The sequence below is a fragment of the Pelmatolapia mariae genome, linkage group LG20 (assembly GCF_036321145.2).
Source record: "Pelmatolapia mariae isolate MD_Pm_ZW linkage group LG20, Pm_UMD_F_2, whole genome shotgun sequence".
NCBI lineage: Eukaryota > Metazoa > Chordata > Actinopteri > Cichliformes > Cichlidae > Pelmatolapia > Pelmatolapia mariae.
In genome coordinates, this window is record NC_086244.1 from 6,802,409 (window position 1) to 6,826,967 (window position 24,559).

The window sequence follows — 24,559 nt, forward strand, 5'->3', positions numbered from 1 at the left end:
AATATGTCCGGAAAAGTGTCCACTGGGGTTAGGGTTACCTAAAACAAAGATACAAATTACTCTAAACAAGTAACGAAACACCTTCGTTACATCCTGCACCTCCTTTAAACTGAGTTTTTCTTCCAAGCTGCTTATTTAAAAAGCTTCCTCTGAACTTGTAGGGTTAACCTTTGCTAGAGTTTTAGTCGGGTGTCCCCAGCAGAGGGGTCCTGGTGCGGGTTTGTACTTCGCGGGCTCCCGGCGCATGTGGCCGCAGCGCGCACGTCAGCAGAGGGAGATCAGCACCCTGGACAGCGGCGCCTGGTCAATAATAAAGCAGCCAGAGCTCCTTCCCTGCCCAGCCGCTGGGAGCACGGGGAGAGGCGTTTCAACCATCGGGAAACGGACGGATGGCTGGAGGAAAAGCAGCGACGTGTTTACGGGATGACAGTCTTTTATTTTTTTCCGCCTCTCTCCCTGTTCCGGAAGTAGCTGCTGCGTTGGTTCAATCTCCAAGCCGACCATTTCGAGGAGGAAAATCAGCGCCAGCAGTATCATCACCACCATCTATCTGATCCAATAATCAATGCCATTACTGCCGTGTAATTGCTGTCGGAAACGAAGACATCTTCACGCGTCTTCCCCGTCTCTCTCTCTAATTAGAAAAATCGCAGGGTGCCTTTATTATTCTGCCTCTCTGGCATTTCAGCGTTGCCTCCCGTGTTCTGGGCTTGCAATGAAATGCTGATGGACATCGAGCGAAGATGGGAAGCACGGGGCTTTCGGGTGTTTTTGTGCTGCCGTGTTTCCAGCTAGGCTGCTGAGAGAGACAAGGGGGAAAGAGAGACGGAAAGAAGAAATGCAAATGCACAGGATTGTGTTTTTGATGTCGACGTGGATTGTCGGGGTGAATGGCACGGATTCTTCGTGGATCAAGCCGGGGCTTTACAAAAAGGAGATGAAATAGAGAGAAAAGGGAGAAAAAAAGGGGGGACCATGATCTGACGCTTGGGATGCTACAGTGAGAGGGACAAAAAAAGACATTATAATCACATCCAGATCAAACTTCCATTTCATCTTCCGCACCCTAATTTTTCTTCTTTTCTATTTTTATTGGATTATGATTCTTGACAAGAGTCTCAGATGTGGCTGTGTGGATGGCATGTCGTTGTATTTTACATCCCATCTTCTATTTCCTGGCTCTGTGTTGCTCTCTCCTCCACTCGTCCACTCTCTCGCGGTCTTCTGCTTCGGGTAGCAAAAAAACATGTAGGCTGTTTTTTTCTTTCTTTCTTTCTTTCGTTCTTTCTTTCTTTGCCGCGAGCCTCGGTGCGTGTGGGAAAACAAAACCAAACAAAGCAAAACAACAACAACAATAACAAAAGGTGTATTTGAGAGCGCAGGAAAATGGACCGTGGAAATCAAAAACCGTGCAAGTTGTAATGTTTTCTGGGGTGCGGTGGAAGACGCAGATAGACGGCGTTTGCTGAGTTGTTTGAGTAATGAATATTGAAAGAGTGTGTCGGCCAGCTGAAAGGGAAAATCTTTCATCCGCATTGGCTTAGACACACATGCCATCAGTGGGGCGAGAGCCTTTATCTCCTCTCTGGATTTTCCAATTAGCAGTTGTGGCATCGTAGAAAATACTACAGTAACCATGAACATATCGGATGTATGAATAATAATAATAATAGTAATAATAATAATAACAATAACAGAGGGAGAGGAGGGGAGACAAAAACACTTAATTTATTTATTTCGGATTCTTTATGTGGCCAAACATGTTCAAGTATCGAATCCGCATGTTTTTTAATGAACTGAAAGTCCTGGTGTTTATGCGATCCGATTCAAGACAGTCCAGCTCAGACACAGATAGACGGTCCAACACTAACACCAACACCACCATGCGAGGTCTGGGGATGGGCGGCTGCGGCTGGCCGCCTTTCGTCGACTGCCATTCCCGGGACGACGAGGAGGAGTACTACGGCAGCGACCCGCGGCCCCGGAGCCTGGCGTTTGAGGAGAAGGAGCCCAAGCTGCAAGTGGGCCTGGACGCCGTGTCCCTGGCCAGCACCGCCAGCAGCCTGCGGACCCCCCAGTGCCGGATCTGCTTCCAAGGCCCAGAGCAGGTAGCAAAAAAAACAAACAAAAAAAAAAAGAAAAAAACAGAGTGAGGTTCCTGATGCTGATGCCACGTCCTACGTGGACGGCGGGCGGGCAGGCAGCGTGTTTGTTTCACATTTCACACTGCTGTGGATGAGCCTTTGTGGGGCTGTGGAGAGCTATTTCACCATGCATGAATTGTTCCAGATCAGGAGGGGATTTAGGAAGTTGCTCCTTTTTTTTCCAAGTGTAATCTGCCATTTTGATATTTGTGTATAAATATATATATATATATGTATATATATATATATATATATATATATATATATATATATATATATATATGGAGTCTCTACTATTACCATCCTGTCCTACATTTGTATCTCTCCCACCCACCTTCCCCTCCAATACATCCTTTGGAAAAAGATCATCTAAGATGAGGCCAAATCATTTTTTTTTCTTTTAAGTTTTATTTTTATAGCCTAAAAATCCCAAATTCGCCTCAAGACATTTTTACAGTCTGTGCATCCAAGCACACTCTCAGTCCTCCCAGCTTCAAATTAGAGGCGACTATTGTCCTTCTTCTCTCCCCCCCCCCCCCCCTCCCTTTTTTTTTTTGGAAGGATGATTGCTCAGTGATCTGGTTATCTAAATAACACTGTTTTCATAAGTAAGCTAATCAGAAAGGCAGCAGTTCCCACACATCTGAAATCCGGCCAGCATAGCAACAAAGAAAGTTAGCCAATTAGGCCTGCAGGATGACAAACAGAGTGAGAGGCACTGAATATGCATGAGTCACAATCATTTTGTAAATGTAAATCAACTGTCCCCCGTCCGCATGTGTCACAGAACACGATGATCAACTATTGATCTTGTGATGATCACAGTTCCTGGTCAGACAATGGTGTCGGCTGTGATGAATTTGTCACACGTTTTCTATTATTGCTTCTATTTTTCTCCTCCTACTTTCTAGTTCTTGAGCCCAAACAAAACAATAAGTAGTGCGTAGCTTTGGTCTGTGGCCAAATGTTGGTCTCACCAGATGTGTGGAAACCTGTGCCGGCTGGATCAGCAGGTAGTCCCGAAGCCTGAGATAATTAGAAACCCTGTAAATCCTGTAGGAGCACAGATGGATATTACCATTTAGTCACTTCCCTAAGATAGGCGTATAGTGTTATTACAGCCCATGTGCTAATTTATGACATCTGCCTGAGAGTTTGTATTGTGAGAGCCACAGGACTGAGTATAAATCACTTCAGCCTTGTTTTGGATACAAGGCAATTTGATGTTACAGACAGGGATCGACCCCAGGTTGTTGTCTTGCCCACTCAAACATCTTCCTTTAATAAAAGGTTCATGTTTTGGGCTCTGGGCTCTCCGGCAAGGTGACTCATCGTGCAGCATGGCTCTGAGCTGCCTCTTTTAGCTCCAGACAAAGAGCAAGCAAACAAAGCACTGAGGGAAAACCCTGAACTACACTACTACATCAGCTCCTCATGCTCATATTTGCTTTTATTTTGCCTCCACAGCACTCAGCTTTCTACTCAAAGGGAAAGTGCCTCATACCTCCATGGGTGCAAGGTGTGTGTGTGTGGGGGGGGGGGGGAGCTCACGTTTGCCATTTCATTGTTATTTCATTATTCAAGCAGGTCACAACAGGGGCCGGGGATCATGTCGCTGTCAGCGGGCCAATTACCTACAGACATAATCACCTTCCTCTGTGGGTTGCATTGAGCACGAATCCTTATTAACTGTCTGTCAAAGGCGTCAGCGGGCGCCGCGGTACAGTCGCTCAGCCACTGATTCCACTTAACGCAGTCTGGATTCACAAAAGTCGTCGCAAAAGGGCTTGTGGGGAATTACTGGCTTGTTGGTGTAAGAGGAGGTGGTGGAGGTGGGTGTTGGTAATCACCCCGGCCTGCCCTTTACTCTGGTAGTGCTCGGTGGCGTGTTTCCACAGGCACACTCAGTCAGGAGCTCGGGGGGGGGGGGGTACTTCCACACCTAAATCTTTTTGTCTAAAGGTTGCAGCTGAGGAGGAAGACCATTTTCTTAGTCATGAAGTGACACACCAAATTAACACCTTCGTGCTCTGTGAAGTGGCCTCGAGGTACAAATGCATGACAGCTCATCCGAGCAGGAGGAGTGTGTGTTTGTGTGGGTGTATTTGTGTGTGTAGCAGGCTGCCTTTATGTTTGTTGGCCCTCTTGTTGTTATGAGGGTAAATCTAGCTAAGTATTAGTGTTAACAAATCCCATGAAAACAAAAACAATCAGCTCATCTGAATTAAAATCATTGTCTGTTTTTCTTAAATGTTCTGCACTCTAGAGCGCCGCTGTTGCTCATTAAAATCATAAATCTTCAAAGTTAATGACAAATGAAGTCCAAAAATGCTCTCCAGACACACGTCTCATCTGACGCCTACTTTGGCAGGAGGTAATCTGGCTGCTGTTGTGGTTCGGTTACGTTTAGGCACAAAGATGACCTGGTTTTTGGAAGAGAAAGGCTGTGGTCGAGGTTAATATTATAAATAAACTATCACACATTTCCTTATTTTCCATCAGGCGTATGCGGCTGCTTATACTCAATTCAGACCGTTTGTTTCTACTCTTCACTCTCTGTGATGTGAGCAATGTTGCTAATATGAACCTGAACTTGGGCAGTCAATCAGAAGAAGGCTGGCTTGAAGGAAGAAGACCTTAAAGACATCACAGCCCAGGAAACATGTTTGTGTGGGGCCCACAGTGGGTGAACTGGGTGGTTGTGCAGGCAGAATTAAACCCACACCTACCCCACACAGGCCCAGAATGGGTGTACCCACACAGGGCCCACAGCATGGGTTTTCTGTGGCCTGCCCACTGTGGGCTACGAGGGAAGAGGCTGTACTGAGGTCCAGTATGAGATAAATAAGGATTATTCTGAACTGTGAATCATGCAAAGCTACCCTAAACGTAATGCTTATGGAGCTATAATTGAGCATTATCCACCTTAAAGTCAATGACAGATTAATGTCTTAGTTCTGGATGGATGGATGGATGGATGGTTGGATGGATGGATGGATGGATGGATGGTTGGATGGTTGGATGGATGGATGGATGGATGGATGGATGGTTGGATGGATGGTTGGATGGATGGATGGATGGATGGATGGATGGATTACCACATTAATCTAATCTAGGTTGCACTTTAAAAGAACAGTTCATGCCCCAAATTAAATGTACACATGTCCCCTCTGGCCTTCAGTGATGTTTATCCATCTCGTTTATTTTGGTGTAGGTTGCCCAGTTTTGGAGATATCAGCTGTAGAGACATCTGCCTTAGTCTTTAATATAAATGTATTAAATGGCACTGGCCTTGTGATGCTCAAGGGCTAAAAACATGCATTTGAAAATCTGTGCTTCTGTGCCTCTTTTAAAAAACAACCTAGTTAAGTGTAGTTTACAATATGCTGTATAAAAAGAGGGAGGTGTAATATGCTAAAGCTTAAGCTTACACATCTTTTAGGCAATAATTTGTATTCTTGCCATTTAATTCAGTTCTTTGCTGTCATTTATTTACATTTATGGGCATTTTATTTGTTGTCGCTGCTCGTCTGAACTATTTTCTACATACCAGAGGAAGTGGACAGCTGGCTAAGGTGAGGGGGGCCGCCATTAATATTTATATCCTGTCCCGCACATGCATGACCCTCTCGTTGCAGGTAGATGGAAGATTCAGTCTGCTTGGTGGGTGTAGATCTGTAGAAACATACATAAAACCGAACAGAACGAGGTTTGTGGATTTTTGTTTTTTAATACCGGGGACCTTAGAGACATTACAGCTGAGTTTTTCATTTTTATTTTGTAATTTTTTCATTTTCCATGCTTTGAGCAGCACAATGCGAGTGCCATTTAGTTCCATTATATTGAAAAAAAGGCAGGCATCTAGTTCAGCAGACGGAAAATAGTAGGTTTGTGGACTGTTTTGAGTAACGGGGTCGTGCTTTCTGGAAAAAGACATTAGTGCTGCGTTTTTCCGTTTTTATTATTATTAGTTGTAGTAGCATTATTAGTAATAGTAGCAGCACTTTGAGCACCACAAGCCAAGAGCCATTAGCTTCATTACAATAAAAAAGAATAGACATCTACACCAGCATCTGCAAAACTGAGCAAGTCCCACCAAAATAAAAGAGATGCACAAACAGCACTAACAGAGGGGAAACATTTAAATGTAAAATTTTGGTAGTAAATGACCTTTTTACCCCTTAAAATGAATTTTTCTTAAACTATTTATTTGTTGGAGGCTGTTGCGCAGCACAAAACGATTCAGCGTGTCTTTTTCTTTTACAGATGACAGAAAATGCAATAAAGTGCCGTTTTATTGGGTGCACATTCTCGCAACAAAATAAGAAGCTATAGCTGCTCTGGTGTCGTCATCTTAAAGCGGTTTAAGCTCTTTGAATCGTGAGATATGGCGCTTTTCATATCAGGTATGGACAGGTTGTCAAGTTTGATCCTTTAAAAACATAAATCTGGCAAATTTTCAGTTAAGGAGTTCATGAGCCACACTGTTGTAGTGGGTGACATGTTCCCTTATTACCATGAACACACAGTTTATTCTGAATCAGTGCCACACACACCTCCTGTCCTAAATACTCGCTAGAGCACCTAATTTGTATTAATCCACTGCTGAAATAGTCCCTAAGAAATTGACTATTTCTTACTGTTGACGTAAGGTTTACGTAAAACTACAGCGCCCACGTGTTTGAAATAATACTGAGCTTTGTATTTTTTTAAAAAGAAACAACATATTTTGGGATCCATTTCTAATTATTTATGTCACGGATTCAGTGCCACAGACAGGTGTTAGTGCTTTGGTTCTTTTGACTATGACAGCACATGGCAGTGCTTTAGAGTCGGTGTCTTTGTGTGCTCAAGCATAGTCTATCACTACATGTTCTGTTTATTTATTTTGGTGTGAGTTCATCCTGCTGGTCCAGATGTGACCTTTTATGTCTCGTTCGGTGTTTTTTACACTGTGTGCTGCCTTCAGGTGCAGGGGGCTGACTCACAAAAGCAGAATATCCTTCAAATAGAAAGCAGGCTTTTCCAAATAAAACAGGGTGTTCAGTACAAAACTATTAATGTAAAAACATATCTCATTAAATAACCTTAACAGCTTATTATTAGTGATATTATCTGTGATGACCTTGGAACCAATTATAGTGATTTTATTTGGATGTTTTTGTTTTTACATGCAGTTGTTTATTCCCCTTAAAATCAGCTATGTGTTCATTCATTATTAGACTTCTGCACGTGACAAACATCCTTTGCAGCCTCACTTTGGTTTCTCCAAACTAAATTCACTCATCTATGTCCTCTGACCCTTGGCAATATTTGCGAACATCAAGCGAGTTTGAGTGTTGAACCTGATTTTGGGCTGAATTCAGGTGACACTTCAGGTGAATGCAAACAACACCAGCCTTTGATTAAAAAGTATGGTTTCTGATTCTTCAGTATTTGAGGGGCCTCATAAAATGAGTCACTTTCTCCTTTAGACAAAACTTGCGATCATTACCTGTATCACAGTTTCTGCTAAAACATCCCTGAGGGAAAGGTCTGAAATGATAATCAGAGCTTTTAAAGGTCTTTGTTTTTAGTTTGCTCTAGTTGATCATGACATTAACTTTCTCCGTCCGGCCTCGTAGCGCAGACACACACAGAGACTCAACGACGGCTTTGACATTTTACAAATGTTTGCTTTCATATTGTTTTTCTTTTATTTAGCTCCTTGTATATTTCTGACCTTCTCTGTGTTATCTTTATAATGTCAGCAGCCAAGTTATTTTAAAGTTTATGAGTGGCATGTGGCTCATCTGCCGAACTCAATCTTTATGCAGCGGGACACTTTTATTATAAGTGGGAAGGTCAAACGAGCCAGATGGGGAAACGACAGAGTGCAGACGGACAGAAATAAAAAAAAATGAAGTGTTATTTGTATAAGCGCAGCTCTCTGGTGCATAAAACCTGTAGTGATGAAACAGGTAGTACTCTGCCAAGTCTGTGAACAGATTCATGTTTCTGAGTCACCGTTTGGAAATGAAAGATTTTTATTAAGTTTACACACAAAAATGAACCTTCTTTATGGGCAGCACAAAAAAAGAAAGAAAAAATGACTAAATACTACTTTATCAGGTTAGTGAGTGAAATTTTTTCAGAAAAATTAATTTTTTCCAGAGAAAAAAAACACATTCTGTCATCTAGGTGCCAGAAATTCAAATTCCTCATTAATACCCGACTGTTTTTTGGTTTTTTGTGCTTCCTACCAATTCCCGTGAACAGTCGTTAACATGAAAGAGCTGAAAATACAGAAGTATGTTGCAAGACATCAAATGTTACCACTTTGGTGTCTCACTGGAGAGCTTTGCCTCCAGTTTTAAATCCAAGGATTTTATATCAACATGATCTAACTTCTTTTTTTCAGTTTGTAGGGTTTAAAGTTTGAGTTTGATTTTTAGGGAAAAAAATCAATCCAGGTAAATTTCACTGTCTAAACTTTCAGGCACTGATGCCAAAGGATACCTGGGATGAGAATCCATTGAAAAGACATTTCTACTGGGCCTTACTGACCAGTACTTTGCCGCAACACACTCACTGGGGCAAACCTGTTGTAGTTTGTCTGTAAGTGTAAAGCCTGAAGCCAAAAAAGATGGATTCTCACTTAGTTGTGATCTCATAATTCAAAATGTTTTGCTCTGTTTTGCAGTGTAGCATCTCACTCGTAGTATTTGTACATGTGGCTGAAATATTATCTATCTTGTTTGGGAGTCATTGTTAATTGGTCTTTTGTGCTCTCTTGGGTCTGAGGTCATGTTTTCGACCTGTGTTAAGTGTTTGAACCTTCAGCCAAGGGCACATTTCAGCTCAAAACTTTTAATTGTAATTACATTTTTTAAATGAAAATATTAATTTATTTCAATTTAACTTGATACAGATACACAATCCTGTCCAAACAACTCATCAAATAAAAAATTAAGAGATAGTTGCACTCAGTAAAATCAGTGATAGCCTACCATGAATGATCAGCTTACTTTAGCTTAGCTTAGTGCAGCACTAAGCTTGGAAGTAAGAGAAAGACAAAATTCACATATAAGTCAAAACTGTACTAGTTAACACATTAAATTCCATTTGATATCTCTCACTTTGGTTTTAATAGGAGTTATTAATGTTCCTTAAAAAAATGTGGAACCCCACCCACCCTCTGAATGTAGTCGTATTTAATCAGGAGACAAAACTATTACCTTGAAGGATGCTTATTATATTAATTTCCAGCTCCGTATTAGGCTAAAGTAGCTTGTGCATGATTCACAGTTGAAAAAAATCCTTGTTTATCTTATGTTGGGTCTTGGTGACTCAGTTAATCCTCTGTCTGAAACAAGCTGTTTTAGCTCCTCCCTCTTTAGGCCGGCTTTCTTCTGATTGGTTCATTAACAGAAGATTTGAACAGCTTCTGTATAAATAGCCAGAATTTTGACTGCAATAAAGACCATTTTTGCAAAAACCCTCTGTAGGATTCAATGCAAACGTTCTCCACAAGGTGGCAGCAATTTACCAGTAAGTTTCAGTATCATTGTTTTACACCAGACAGCTTTTGTCTTGTCTGAAATTCTGGTGGTTGATGGCTTCTTAGAGTAGTGGTTTATATATTTCCTTGGCAATTTAAAGACAGTTGGTTCAGTTCCTGTGTAAAAGGCCCTATTATACCTCGCAAACGGCACCGTACGACACTACTGACAGCAAATTGAAGCCACATGCGCTGTTGCAAGCTGCCATTTGTGTTGGTCTTGCATCTCTTGATTTGTGTGACCTCAAGTGTTGTGGTGCTGTTGCCACAAGTGCGTGATTGTGCTGGTTTTTACTATCATACAGAAGACTTTGTTGAAAAAAAAGATCTTGTTTTGACTTCTTCGGAAGTGAACCAACACTTTTCCACTTCCCAACTGGGAATATCACTACCCGCTCTGGCCAGTCTTTTTGAGAAGGCCTAAAAGTAGCTACTCTGATCTTCGGGCTGTGATAATGAGCCATCTGAATGCGATGGTAATGTTGGGGTGTGCCATGTTGGACTTGGAACAGATTGGACACTCCACCATCTAGTGGTTCAAGGTGGTATTATGTGAGAGTACAGCCCAGCACTACCTCAGCTTCAGTTAATATCTCTCCATTCTTGGCCAAAACGCCACAGTTGATGTTTCTTCACATGCCGTCGATAGTTTCAGTTAATTTTGAAAGGTTTTAGTGTTTTTTTAGCTTAGGTGTTTTTTGTTGTTTACCTTTAGAAATATCTGCTCTCTGATATTCTGTCATATAGAGCCAAGAGTAAATGAGCCCATGTCTTACATTTCGGTCCATCGATCTGACAGTAGGTGTGTTTGGTGTTTTCCAGCTTCGTTTATGTTCACTCTGAGGTGTAGTTTGTTGTGAGGTTAAACTCAGAGTTTTTGTGAATCGGCGTCAGGCTTCAGTGGCTCCTCTCTCCTTCACCTTGCTGCCCTTGAAGCCTCACCGCTCCCCGCTGCTGTTGCAGAGTGCTAACATGGCCCTTCACCAACTGGGCCCCGGATCAAGCTGTGCCCATTCATTGATTTACTAATGATTCGCAGTGATACTCCCCCCTCACCATCTCCATCTCTGCTGCCTTTGCTTCAGTCGAGGCACACGGGCAAGATGAAAACGTGCCATCGAATGCTGAGTTGCCTGACAAAATGGATGTTTGATGATGAACGGTGGTGACAGCCTGAACGCGCTCATCCTTAATGTGGTGAGCATGCCAACAGGCTTCAGGTGCTGCTGCGGTGCTGAAGAGACAGTTGGTCCATAAGCCACTCAAGCCTGCATCTTATGGACTCTATGAATATCATTAGGAGGTGAAGGGATGGGCAGAAAAGTGTCAGTTTTATTTTTGCTGACAGGAGAGGAGTGTGACTTTTGGGGGGAATTATTATTATTATTATTTTATTTTATTTCAGCCTTCCAATGGTTTGAAATAAACTGTGGCTTTGGGGGAAGTCTGCTTTCACTCACCAGGAGGCTTTATTTCAAATCCCCCTGCTGAAACACAACATTTAATTTGCATGAAAGGGAAGGAGAGTTTATTAAGGTCCCCTTTTAATTTAGAGGAAAAAGAGAAAAAGCTGAGCGCTCAGTGAATTTCTTGCTTCATAAGTAAGTTGTTTCATTACACGCTGAAATCTTGCTTTTGTGGTGGGCATAAATGAAAATGTGCACAGCAGAGAGAAAAGAAATGGTATGGTGTAACTAAGTCCATTTTTAAATCACATATTTTTTTTATTTTACACAATGGCTACAAAACCAAAAATAAAAACACTGGGATGAAAAGAAAAGCAACATATTGCTCCTTGTGTTCAACAAACAGCGATACGCATTCTCAAAAGAGAGAAAAAGGACAAACAGAGACAAACTCAATTCAATAAATGCAACAACAAATAACGCACAGCTGAAAAGAAATAACTGTAAGGACTGACTTCTGGTTAGACAAACATCCCCTACAAATTTTTTTTTTTTTTTAAGTTGCCAAACCTTTTTGATCACCTTGTTTTCCAGGAAGATGTTCCTAACATATTTTTAGGAAATGTGTTAGTGAAAAGCACTATTTATCTGTCGGGTTTTGGTTCTTTTACAAATTATATATATACATAGTTCGAAAAGCAGAGAACACAAAGGACTTACAAAATAATAATTTGGAAAAAAATCAAACAGATTCCAGATTTGAAAAAATCCAAAATAACGTGAGTTCTCTTTCAACAATTTTTTAAAAATATAATGTTGAGGTTTGGACTGCTGGTTGCACAAAACATCCATCTATAATTCAGGTTAGGGTGGAGCCTATCCTAGCCGTCAGTGAGTAAGAGGCGGGGACTGGTCGTCTGTGTATTTGCTTGGTTGGTTGCTCCTCCCACAAAACCAGGATTTGGGCATCCAGCTTATGTCCCTAAAACTTCACCTGATCTTGATTTTGACACCATGAGGTTGCCTGGCAACCACCTATCCACAGGCTAAAATGATCTGTTTGCCTGTAGCACCTTATAAAAGAATCGTTTCTGGGGGGGGTTCCATTACAGTAACGTATATTTTATTTTCAAAAACCTTCAGTTACAGCATACATGATAAATTATGATGCAATCAGCCAGGCAACTGCCTAGCTGCAGGCTAGAATGACCTGTTTTTTGCCTTTATGAACCTACACCCCCTCATGCAACCATGTTAAGATCTTAATTTCACAACCAACTGCACAAACAGGCGTAACAGTGTTGCTTGGGCATGTACTAGTTAACCTGACAAATGCCTTTCGACAGTTCATGTGCAGGGTTAATGCTGTGTAGAGGCACATTTATACCTAAATAACACAATTTTCCATAAATCTAACAAGTAAATTTTAGTGCCTAAACCTGAGGCACTGGTGCCGAAGGACGCCTGTAATGAAAACGTGTTGAAATAACAATTTTAACTGAGACCTTGTGGAGAAGTAGTTCCCCATATGTGGCCTCAAGTGCAAAGCTTAAAGGCTAGAAAGATGTATCCTCAAGACTGAGATCTCATCAATGTGTCAGAACTATTTACAAACTGTGGTAATGTCTCACTAGGGGTGTTTGATGTCAATCTAGGACATCCTTAAACTTTTCTCTCCCAAAAAGAACCTCACAACCCAGAATTTTCAGCATTTTCAGTTGATATTTTAAATATCAGCACAATCACTCCAGAAAATTTCTGTTCGCTTAGCAAGATCACATTTTTTCATTTTAGTTTCACTTAATGTTTCTACTGGTTGTTTCACATCCTGCCTACACCTGAGACCAACACACAGTTTGAGTTTTTTTCAGTGATGCACAACCAAATAATCTAAAGTTTCAGAAAACAACAACTTAATGTTAAGAATGACTATTAACACTCCTGAACTACAGAAGCCAAGGAACTGCTTGCCCTTATTTATAAAAGAGAAACTATTTTGCACATTTCCAGATTCATAATTTTATTCTTGATCTCCAGTAAGGGAGCTTTGCATGATTCACTTTTTTCATTTATTTTATATTTACTATATATTAAAAAGAAGAAAATAAATGACTGTACTTTGCTCCTCTTAAACAGAAACCTCTGAAAACATTTATGCTTTTTTCCCTTTGCACTGGTGAGGTGGTGGGCATGTAAAATGCTCAGAATATGCTATTTTTGCAGTGCACTTCATTTTCTGTATCTTTATCATCATGGTTCATGCATAAAATCGGGCTGTTATTGATGTATGATTCATGCAGGAGGGTGATTCATCATTCATTCACTATAATAAAGATAACAACGTGCACGCTACTCTTTCCAAGTTTGCTTTTCCTACCTACCTTTTTTAAAAGAAAATAATATAGTAAACTGAAGTGAGAAGCACAGCACTCTGGAAAACAAAGGTGCACTTATTTTGAGTCTGGGTTAGAATGGTCTCTTCTGTTCTATCAGCAGTAAAGTTTACTACGATTAAACCTGAGACAAGCAGCCTCTATATTCTCATCGCTCTTCATACCTCTGTGGAGAAAGATGTACAACAGAGGCACCTTTGTCTATTCTTAGTAATATAATTAATGATGTAATTTGATTATCTAAACAGATAACGATGTTTATTTTTTACATCACTGTTGACCAAACTGGCAATTAAATGTTGGGTTATTCTGTTAAAACATGAGAAATGGTTCTGGTGGAATAATAGCAGTTACTGATGTGAGTACATGTTTAGACCTTGAACTGGCGTCACTGTCGCTTGCGATGGCTGGTCAGACTTCAGGCAAAGTCAAAAAAAATAAAAAATAAATTATGTAACCTCAGCTGAAGAGGAGTGAGTTATCCTGACCTGTTTGAAAAGACAATTTATGTGAATTTAATACGTTGCACCAATGTCAAAGAGTGCTATTTACTTTCTGTTGAATGCACTTTAGTTTAACAACCCCCTTTAGGAAGAGAACAATGATTACATGATGTGATGTGGTTAGAGACACTGGTTTTATTAATGCTCATTCGCAAACAGTTTCTTATTGATATAGTAGACTTTATGTTCTTGCTCTAAACTAGTGATTGAGCCCATAAAGTCATCAATAAAGTGTTTATTGAGGCCACAGAGACATTAGAGAAGCCAATGTTGCCCCTTGGAATCCATTAAGAAAAATGCAGGCTTAAGGCAATTCTCTGGTTGCGTCACTTTTCAGATCTTCTGTACTGTTTATGTTCTTTGGACTTTCCATTGCAAATGAGTTCCTTACATAGAAAAACCATTCATTCATCCATTTTCTGCTGCTTATACGGTTCTGAGTTGCGTGGGCAGCTGTCTGAGCAGAGATGCCCCGACCTCCCCCTCTGCAGCCACCACCTCCAGCTCTTCCAGGAGGACAGCCAGGCATTCCCAAACCAGCCGAGAGATGTAATCTCTCCATCATGTCTTGGGTCTGCCCCGAGGCACAAAACACCTCGCCTGGGAGGTGCCCAAGAGGCATCCTAATCAGATGCCCAAACCATCTCAGCTGGCTCCTTTTGATGTGAACGAGTAGCAGCTCAACAATGAGTCCCTCCCAAATGGCCGAGATCCTCACTCTGTCTCTAAGGCTTAGCCCAGACACCCTTCAGGGGAAGCTTATTTCCACCACTTGCATCCACAGTCTTGTTCGTGTTGGCTTGTTTGAAGGTGGCGGACCCTCCACCGCACAGATGGTTCAGACTGGACACAATCACTCCAAATCCTTATAAAAACATCACACAACCATGTAACCTCCTCCGACTTGTGTATCGATTGGGACAAATGGTTAATTTGTGTTGAATAGATTAGTTCAGTGAAGTGTTAGTGTGTGGAGGGGGGGTTTCTAGCATGTGGCCTACGTAGCTCTGGGCTATGCACGCCTTCTTTGTTTCCTGACTGTTATTCCTAAAAGCCCACCCTGATATAGAAAGCTAAAACCGTCCTCGGCTTTCATGTGTGACATGAGTCATAAAGACACGTTTTCATTTTATACGGAGATGATTCATGTCACTCTATCAAGATTTTAATTTTCCCTTCAAACAAACCAAAAATTAGCTGATGGGATGAATAATAATCACAAACTGATGGTTTGGTGTTTTTAACTTACACATGAACAGTTTATCCAACTACACACACATAAAACCTTGTTGGCACTTTAAATGTAAAAAAAAAGTGTGCTTTTTAAAAATATGTATTAATTCATTCATAAAAACAAAGCTAAAACAGGTAATGTACAAGTTTAGGAGTGACGATCAACAATTCAGAGAAAATGGTATATTTTTTCCTTAATTATACTGTGGACCTATTCAAATACAGTCTCTTTATGTAATTTAAATATTTATCTATTTATATAAAAACTTCAACTTGAGTTGAAATGTCACTCAGCTTTTCCGAAATCACAGCAAAGCAAGTTTGAAAAACAGAGTAAAATTAGTGTTTCTTTGTTGCCATTTTCTTTGTTTGAACTTTTATATTTAATATTGTTGACGACATACCAATCATCTCTTCTGCACCACAACATATGAGTCAATGTGCGAAATCCTCCTCCGTCCAAACAATAACCACAAACATTAGAATTTTTTTTTTTTTTTCAAAGTCCAGACTGTTTTGTGTGGGCTCCAGCAATCTGTAGCGCTCGCTGTGTGACTGGAATATTTGAATATTTGATTGAAGGGATGAGTATTTGTTTGCTATTCGTTTTTCAGTTTCACTTCTAACGTGCACGTTTCTAAAATAAAAGATAAGAAATACTTTATACAGTGTTTGTGACATACATGTATTCTAGAGAGCACTGTTAAAATTAATGTGCTTAAATGTTTTAAGTGCAGAAAACTTACATTTATTTATAGTTTATCTGTTGTAGATAAAAAAAAAAATATTCAAAGCATATTATCCAAACAACTCACTGTGAAGGTTTCCAACTTTGAAGTCATGAATTTATGAATTCATAAAAACTGGGCAACCCTGAGATTAAAGTAAGGAAGTTAAGAGAAAAATATTATTATTATTATTATTTATTTATTTATTTATTTGATTGTAACTTGTGCATTTATAAGGAAAACAATTCCAAGAGGAACTCTAATGGTTTTCCTTATTTTCTGTATTATAAGCATATATAGTTTTGATGGTGGATCCTCATATTAAACAGATCAGACTTTAGACTGTTTTTTCTACTCTTGGCTCTCTATGATGTCAAAGAGAGTCATTACAGACATGGAAGCCCCGCCCACTTTGTATTTAAACGTTTTGTTTACCAGGATCAGCCAGTCAGAAGAAAGTTGGCTTAAATGAGGAGCTAACACAGCTTGTTTTAAACAGATGGTAAATGGTAAATGGCCTGTACTTGTATAGCGCTTTACTTAGTCCCTATGGACCCCAAAGCACTTTACACTACATTCAGTCATTCACCCATTCACACACACATTCACATACTGGTGATGGCAAGCTACATTGTAGCCACAGGTGCCCTAGGGCGCACTGACAGAGGCGAGGTGAACTGAGGGCCTGCACTGAAGCCCAGTGTAAGACACATAAGGATTACTTCGAACAGTAAATCATGCAAAGCTACACTAGTCCAGAATTTAAGTATGGAGCCAGAAAGGAGCAGAATGTTGCAAATTAATGAGGAAAGTTACGGTTGTTGGCAAAGAAAGTCTCTTCACTCTGCAGTTTTGGATAATCTTCATTGCACCAAAGCTGCACTGCAGTTTGTTTTGTTTGGCTTTAAATGTATTTTTTTTTCTTGTTTTTAACTCCTCCCCAAGCTTCACCTCCACGTCTTTGCTCTATATAATCTCAAATAGCTTTAATAGGTACACAGCTGTGCTGAATAAGATGAGAAAACATTTTGATGTATTTATTTCTTTGTGTCCTGCAGGGTGAGCTGTTGAGCCCCTGCCGCTGTGACGGTTCTGTGCGCTGCACCCATCAGCCCTGCCTCATCCGCTGGATCAGCGAGAGAGGCTCCTGGAGCTGCGAGCTCTGCTACTTCAAGTACCAAGTCCTGGCCATCAGCACCAAGAACCCACTGCAGGTAAACACGAGGGGAGTCTGCAGCACAAACACGCTGAAGTCTGGGAAAAAAACAAAGCCTCACACCCCTTGCTGTGATTATTACTGTTGCACAATTTGATCTAAAAACACTGATAGTGAGTCTGTCCAGATGACTCACAGTGACTGCACAAACAAACCAGCACAGCGTGGATCTGTCCAACGTGCTTTTTGACTAAGATTCAAAGTATTGGATAAACAGCCACATAAACAAGATGATGATGGCGTGTGAATATGGAAATGATGACAAAATGCTCTCTCCTCTCTGAGGTGCTAGCTCCTAAAACACATGAGCGATGGAGGCAGGAAGATTTAATGACGTGGAAAGAGGAGCTGCTGCTGTCAGCTAACCTTTCATAATAAAATATACAAACGCTGCTGCAGCAGACCCAACACTCTTTTGCCTGAACAAATCTCTCAGCCGTCGCTGTGGTGTGAGGACTGTTTGCCATATTGTGCTGACACATTTTCCCTCTGCGTCACTGTCCGTCTGCCCTCCTTTTCAGAGGCAGCCAATCGCTCTAAAACCTATTGAAAAGATGCCATGTGTGTGTTGGTGTGTGTGTTAACTTGTCAAATGTGAGGATTTTTCTCTCTCTGGTGAGATGTAATGTAGAAGATTGGTGCAGTGTGACTAAGTATGCACAACTTGCAGGTACTCTTGCATGTCCACGCTGTGCTGCTTTATTCTGACACTCCAGTGTTGCACTTTCAGCTTCACAAGACTTAATAGACTTAAACTGCTTTGTAAACAGATTACAGGGGAAATCGTGTGATAACGCTAAGGCTCTGTGTTTTTTTGTTTTGGTCCCTCTGCTCGTTCTTTTCATGTTCGTGCTTTCTTGGTTTCCCCAGTGTTTCCTTGTTTTTGTCTCCCTCTGATCTTCTTCCCTTGTCTTTATTGTTTCCGCTTCCTGTTTTGTTATGTTTTGGTAATTGCTTTTCCTCGGGTGTCTCCTGTGCATTTACTTCCTGTGTCTGTGGCTTTCCTCCTTTGTGATGGTCTGCCCTGTCTTTATTGTTTCCACTTGTGTCTTGTCGTGTGTGTGTGTGTGTGTGTGTGTGTGTGTGTGTGTGTGTGTGTGTGTGTGTGTGGTCCTGGTTTCCCCTCTCTTCCTGTTGAGTTGTCCTTTCTTTGTTTCTTTGCATCTCAGTTGAGTTTAGTCTTCTGGGTTCTTTCTTCTTCTTCTTCCTCTTTTGTTATTTTATTTCCTTTTTGTGACCTAATACTTGGTGTCCTCCATTTAGGTCTTATATCCAGCAACCCATTTAACAGATAAGCTTTAAAGCTATAATTCAGTGTGTCTTTCTTTGCTTTTGAGCCCTTATAACAGCAGTAAGTACTTCTGCAGGAGCCATGGGACATATAATTTCAAAAAGGAGGCAAACTATTATTTTATTAAAAGTGTATAGCCACAGAAGGAATATAAACACACCAATCAAGACTCTAAATTAGTGTGAGAGTGATCTTTATTAAATTTATTAACCTCTACTATCTATTGAATCTGCTAATCTTATAACCCGTGAATTTAATAATAAAATAAGACCGGCAAAGGAAAAGCGAAGGTCGATAAAATGAGTAAAAAGTCATAGGTGAAGACAAACACGATGAACCACAGAAACAGAAAAAGGAGAATTCTGGATTCTAGAAAAAGCCGAACTTGTGAAAAAATGACAGCAAACGTGAAGTAAAGCTTAGAGGGAGTGAAGACAAAAATAAATGCTTATAAATTCATAGATGACAAAATTAAACGAGTCCCTGTTGTTTTTATTCATTTATTTATTTAGTTTTAAATCTAATTAAAACCTGTTGACTTAGTTTTTTCTTATTCCTGTATAAATATATATATATATATATTGTTACTATGGTGAATATTAGTTTTTCAGATAATGGGGGTCTGTTGGCATATTTCCATATCCCTTCAACAGCTGGTTCAGGCACACAGTTTTGCTGCGAGCACACACATGACACCCATCTAATGTTCAAACCTTTTGTTTGTGAGGGGCAGCCAATCACAGGCAGGTTTGCTTAAAGGGAAAGGAAGGGAACAAATCATATTCTGTTTCGGACAGAATATGATTTGGGGGGATTAACATGGATTATTTTGATCTTTGAATCATGTAAATCTATTCTATTAGAGTCAGAGATATAAATTCAGTTCAATTCACTTTTACTTATATAGCACCAAATCAAAACAAGAGTTGCCTCAAGGAACTTTATATCGTAATGTAAAGACTCTACAACAATACAAAGAAAACAGAGAAAACCCCAACAGACCCCCTATGAGCAAGCGCTTTAGCGACAGTGGGAAGGAAAACCTCTGTTTTAACAGGAAGAAACCTCCTGCAGAACCAGGCTCAGGGAGGAGCGGCCATCTAACTTCAGTTAGTCTCTGTACTGGGTTTTAATCGGGGGGGGGGGGGGTTATGTTATCACATCATTTTTGTTCACACTTAGGTTTGACATTTAGTTAATCATATAGTTATAAAAGCCATAGCCTTTATTCTGAGTGCAGGAGTATGTTTACACTGTTCCTCTGGTACTTTTGTTCCTGTAAATGACCTGATTTTTTTCCCCACCACTGATTTAAAGTGTTTTCTCCTTCAGTGGCAGGCCATCTCTCTGACCGTCATTGAGAAGGTGCAGATAGCAGCCATTATTCTGGGTTCCCTGTTCCTCATCGCCAGCATTTCCTGGCTCATCTGGTCCTCCCTCAGCCCCTCAGCCAAGTGGCAACGTCAGGACCTGCTCTTCCAAATCTGCTACGGCATGTACGGCTTCATGGATATCGTCTGCATAGGTAAAAAGACAAAGAGACACAAGACTGACACACAAACATAAGATGCTTTCTTAAGTGAACGTTTGGGAAGTGATATAGTTGTTTCTGTCATGTAGCACACAGCAGGAAATAGTCAGCTTCAGATGTGTTTGCACTACTGGAAATTATTTAGGTGAAGAAGCTGCAGGAGGCTGTACACATGAGATCAAAGAAATCGGGTCATTACTCAAAAAAGTCATGCATTACACATATTCTTTACTTTTTTAAATGCAATGCATTATTTTACTTGTTATATCAATTTTCATTACTTCACAGCAGCTTTGTGATTGCCAGAAAAGAATAAAACACCAACATTTTAATCTGCACACATAACTGCTTGAATCCCTCTTAAAAAGGACATTGTCAAGATTAGAGCACGGGAGGACCCAAATCATGACTTAGGAAGCAGAAAGTAAAAAAAAAAAAAAAAGCAACTACAACACAAACTAAGAAGGTCGATGCATGAGATAGGAAGTACAGGTGCAGGGAAAGATGGACCTGAGAGGTAAACGGATGATCTCACAAAGAACAAAGACTACATATACTTACACAAAGAGCTGATAGTAGAACAAAACACAGATGGGAACAATTAAAGGGAAGACAAACAAGAAAGAGGAAAGAAAGAAAACCTACAACAGGAAGTAACCAAAATAAAATGACTAACACTGATCGGTGAACCCAGAATGCAGGATGACATGGAGAAACGCAAAAGTAACATAAGAAAAACAACAAATATTATAATGACCATGACAAACATATAGGAAGTCTTTCTGAGGTTTTCAAACACTTGTTCATGGCTAGCTTTGTGCCAGCATCAAGCATATGCAAGTGCTTGTAGAGGTTTGATTTGTTCTCAGCAGATTCAGGACATCTTGACAGTCTGATCACAGCTGATCTCAGGATCGATAGATGAGCCGGGAGATGAGGACTCTGCGGTGACCACAAGGGTCACAGCGAGTGGGTGTACACTGTTAAGTTTAGTTAGGTGAGAAAAAGGGGAATTAGAGCCAAAAGAAAATTGCTACAGGCTAAACGGGCAGCGAAGCAACAAATTGAAAAGAGGGCGTCCACTGACCCCGAGACCCTCTGCGATCCAGGCCCTTCAGGGATTTAGAAAAACTCCTTCTGGACATAAAGCTGTGTGATCTGTCTAAACTATTATATAGAACATGTGAACATCAGTGTCATTTCAGTGTTCGGTGAATGTTGTTAAATTAAAAAAAAAGACTTTTGACATGCTCTAATTTTGCCAGCCACCTATCCCACATGTCATGTCTGTATCACAGAGATTAAATTTATTGAAATGATATTCATGATACCGATGCTCAAATAATGCTAAACAAAATTAATATTTAAGGTAGTCTTAGATTTAGATCGTGACACTTGGAGTGGATGTAACATTTATTTCGTTGTAGTTTTTAATCCTGTTTTTTTCCTGATCAAAGCGGCATTTAATTTCCTCTTTTAAATTTGTCAGAAGGTTCAATAAACACTCCAGTTTCAAAAGAATTAGAATTTTATGCCAATTATTAAATGGTTCAGGCTTCACGTGGTTAAGAGAGTTTACATGTGTTTTTTAGCACTACAAATATTGTGTGGATTAATGACGAGAGCTCAAAAACACTGTTAAATTGAATGAATTTAAAAAGTGTCAAATTTCATCCCATCCCTGTGTACTTCGAGGGGCTGTAATTCTGAAAATATTCATAGTATGAAGGTGAAATTTTCCATGGCTTGATTAAACATTTCATATTGTTGGTTGATTAACATTAGGTTGAATCATCCTTATTAAGAGGGAGCATATTCAGTTTGTCCAACTAAGATAAATATATAATATTAAGAGTGCAAGGTCAGATTTAGTGGCTTTCTGATGCACTCTGTCACTATAGTCCGTTATTGGTAAGTTGATAAAGGTTACAAACCGGCTAATGTCCAATTCTCACACCCCACCTCCATCTGGTAAATCCTAGAAAAGTTCAAGGCTGGGAATTGACTCTGTTTTTGGAGCCAGCCTCGGTGCAGGTGTGAAAATGTCACACAGGAGTCGTCGACTGCAGGAGCTGAAAACATGAAAAGATGTAGATCGAAGGCTTAGGCTGCATTATGCAACATCAAGAAGAGCAAAGAAAAACAGGATGCACTGTGCAATGACAAAAATATTAATAAACATAAGTTGGATTATGCAAGGACAAACTAGCGCGGGGATGAAAGCTTGTATTCGGCTCACATTTTTCTGGCTTTTAAGGTCATGCACAATTACAACACTAAGCAGGCAGATGGTGCATAGGTAGGAGATAACAACTACACTAAAAGCCAAACAAATTTTTGATGATGTTGCAGACTACAAGAGACTGTTTTTTGGGGGGTTTTTTGGAGCGACTGGCTTGATTGTTCTTGTGTAACTGCGAGCTGCCCGCCTAAGACAACAGTGAGAACAGATGGCATCAGATATCTGTACTGTGATTACTGCCAACTGTCTATTCTCAACCACAGATGAGATGGAAAGTTTCTACCTGTGGTGCTGATGCAGCTCCAGGCTACCTTTCATGAAATATCTCCTGCCTCCATGCACTGTCCTTCACCCTGCCTCTTCTTCTGCTTTCTTCCCCACCCAGGCCTAATCATCCACGAGGGATCGTCGGTGTATCGAATCTTCAAGCGATGGCAGGCTGTCAATCAGCAGTGGAAAGTACTGAACTATGAGAAATCGAAGGACTTGGGCGACCCGGTGAGTTCGAGCGGTAAGACGGGCGCTCGAGGCTCTCGCGGTAACCCTCACGGTCTGGCCAGCAGCAGCAGCGGGCGACCGAGCAGGAGGCTAAGAACTATTCTGAACCACCACTGTGGATACACCATCTTGCACATCCTGAGCCAGCTGAGGCCCAACGACCCGCGGATCAGCGCTGCCGCCAACCGGGAGGTGGTGATGAGGGTCACCACCGTATGAGCGGCACGACAGGATGAGACCCCGTCTTTTGTGTCCCGATGTAAATGAGAGGAGGGACTTGATGTTGAATACTAAAGACTAAGTAACAGGAGCCCCGTGAGGAGCTGAGTGATGCCCGGAGCATCAACAGACAGCACACACGAGGGTTTCTCCTCTTGTTTCATACAACAAAAGAAAGCCAGATGCTCCTTTTCAATAATTAAAGAACTGATGAAAATACAGGATGAAAAAGCATTAAAAGACATCAAACGTGAAACATGTGAACAGGCTTTACAAACCTGATCCAAGATGACGAGACGTTTTTTCCAGTTCAATATCAGGATGCACAGAAGCATTTTTTTTCTTTCTGTTTTTAATCCTCTTGGTTTGATTTGTATCTCTTCTTCTTCTTGTTTTTTTTTTTTTTTTACTCACTTTGATTTTGTACGGATGTATGATTTTAGAGGAAATCATGTAACTCCATACATGCCAAGCATTTCCAGACAGCTATGTATAATGATCTTAAAAAAATTTCTACAAGCTAAACCGATGCTGGTAAACAGACCGAAAACTGAAACTAAACAAACATGTGGGCTCCACAGAGGTGACAACAGGACAATAAGTCATAATGAGTAAAAAAAAAAAAAAAAGAAAAATGAAAAAAAAGAAACAAAAAATTAAAAAAATAAATAAAGAAATCAGTAAGATTTCAGTTACACTTTTAACCTTTCTGCAATAAAGATACGTATGTACATTTCACAGGGAATTTTGCATGGGTATATAATTTTATTCTTGATCACATTACATAAGCACATGACAAAATTTGCTCTATTTCGAATGGTGCTTGCCAAAATAAACACATAAACATCCAATTTCATTGCACCAACTTTTTGTCAGCAGGACAAATGGCAGTGTGTTACAGCTCTTTCAGCTAAAATACAGTTTGTTGCTGCTGTGTGCTGATTCAGATTTGATAATAAGTTAAATTATTGGATTAAAAAAACGGGGATCAGATGATCTCTTACTTCTCAGTCTCACTCAGTCTCTTATTTACCCAACCTGTAGCGTAACGCATGGTTTGGTTGAGTGTGTCATTGTTTTTCTGGTGTGGAAATGTAGTGATGTGCTGGAAATAAAGCGGGACATCCTTCATTTAGAAATTTTTTTTTAAAACTTGATTAACCCTATTTACAGGGGATCAAGTCTGTTTTATTTCTCTCTTTTTCTGTCATATATCTATATACTGTTACTATGGTGAATATTCATATTAAACATGACCAAAGTTTCAAATAATGAGGTCAGCTCATGTGCAAATAATTTCTGTGATTTAAAAGCTCAGACTTCACACTGATCTAAACACTGAATTTCAGGATGTTTTTTCCAACTCTTGGCTCTGTATGATGTCAGAGAAAGAGAGCGTCCCTAACATGGTCATCTCAGACCATTTAACAGGTGACCAATCAGAAGAAAGTTGACTTAATGCAATAATTTTCAGCTTCTTCTCCTAACTTGTTCTTGCCATCAGTGAAGTAAAGGTGTGAAGGAGAATTTATCAGGGGTTAAGAAAAACCCTCTTTATCACACATTCACACTTAGAACCGACTCCTTGTTTCATGAAGGAACCAACAGTGAAAAT

General features: G+C 40.3%; 1 protein-coding gene across 1 annotated transcript; it reads left to right on the forward strand.

The window, feature by feature from the left end:
* The first annotated feature begins 263 nt into the window (after positions 1 to 263).
* Positions 264 to 24,188, forward strand: marchf9 (membrane-associated ring finger (C3HC4) 9). The gene is made up of 4 exons (XM_063465337.1): positions 264 to 2,108; positions 17,006 to 17,161; positions 19,787 to 19,979; positions 22,613 to 24,188. The coding sequence occupies exons 1-4, from the start codon at positions 1,749 to 1,751 to the stop codon at positions 22,942 to 22,944; spliced, it is 1,041 nt and encodes a 346-aa protein (XP_063321407.1). The 5' UTR covers positions 264 to 1,748; the 3' UTR covers positions 22,945 to 24,188.
* The last annotated feature ends 371 nt before the right edge of the window (positions 24,189 to 24,559 follow it).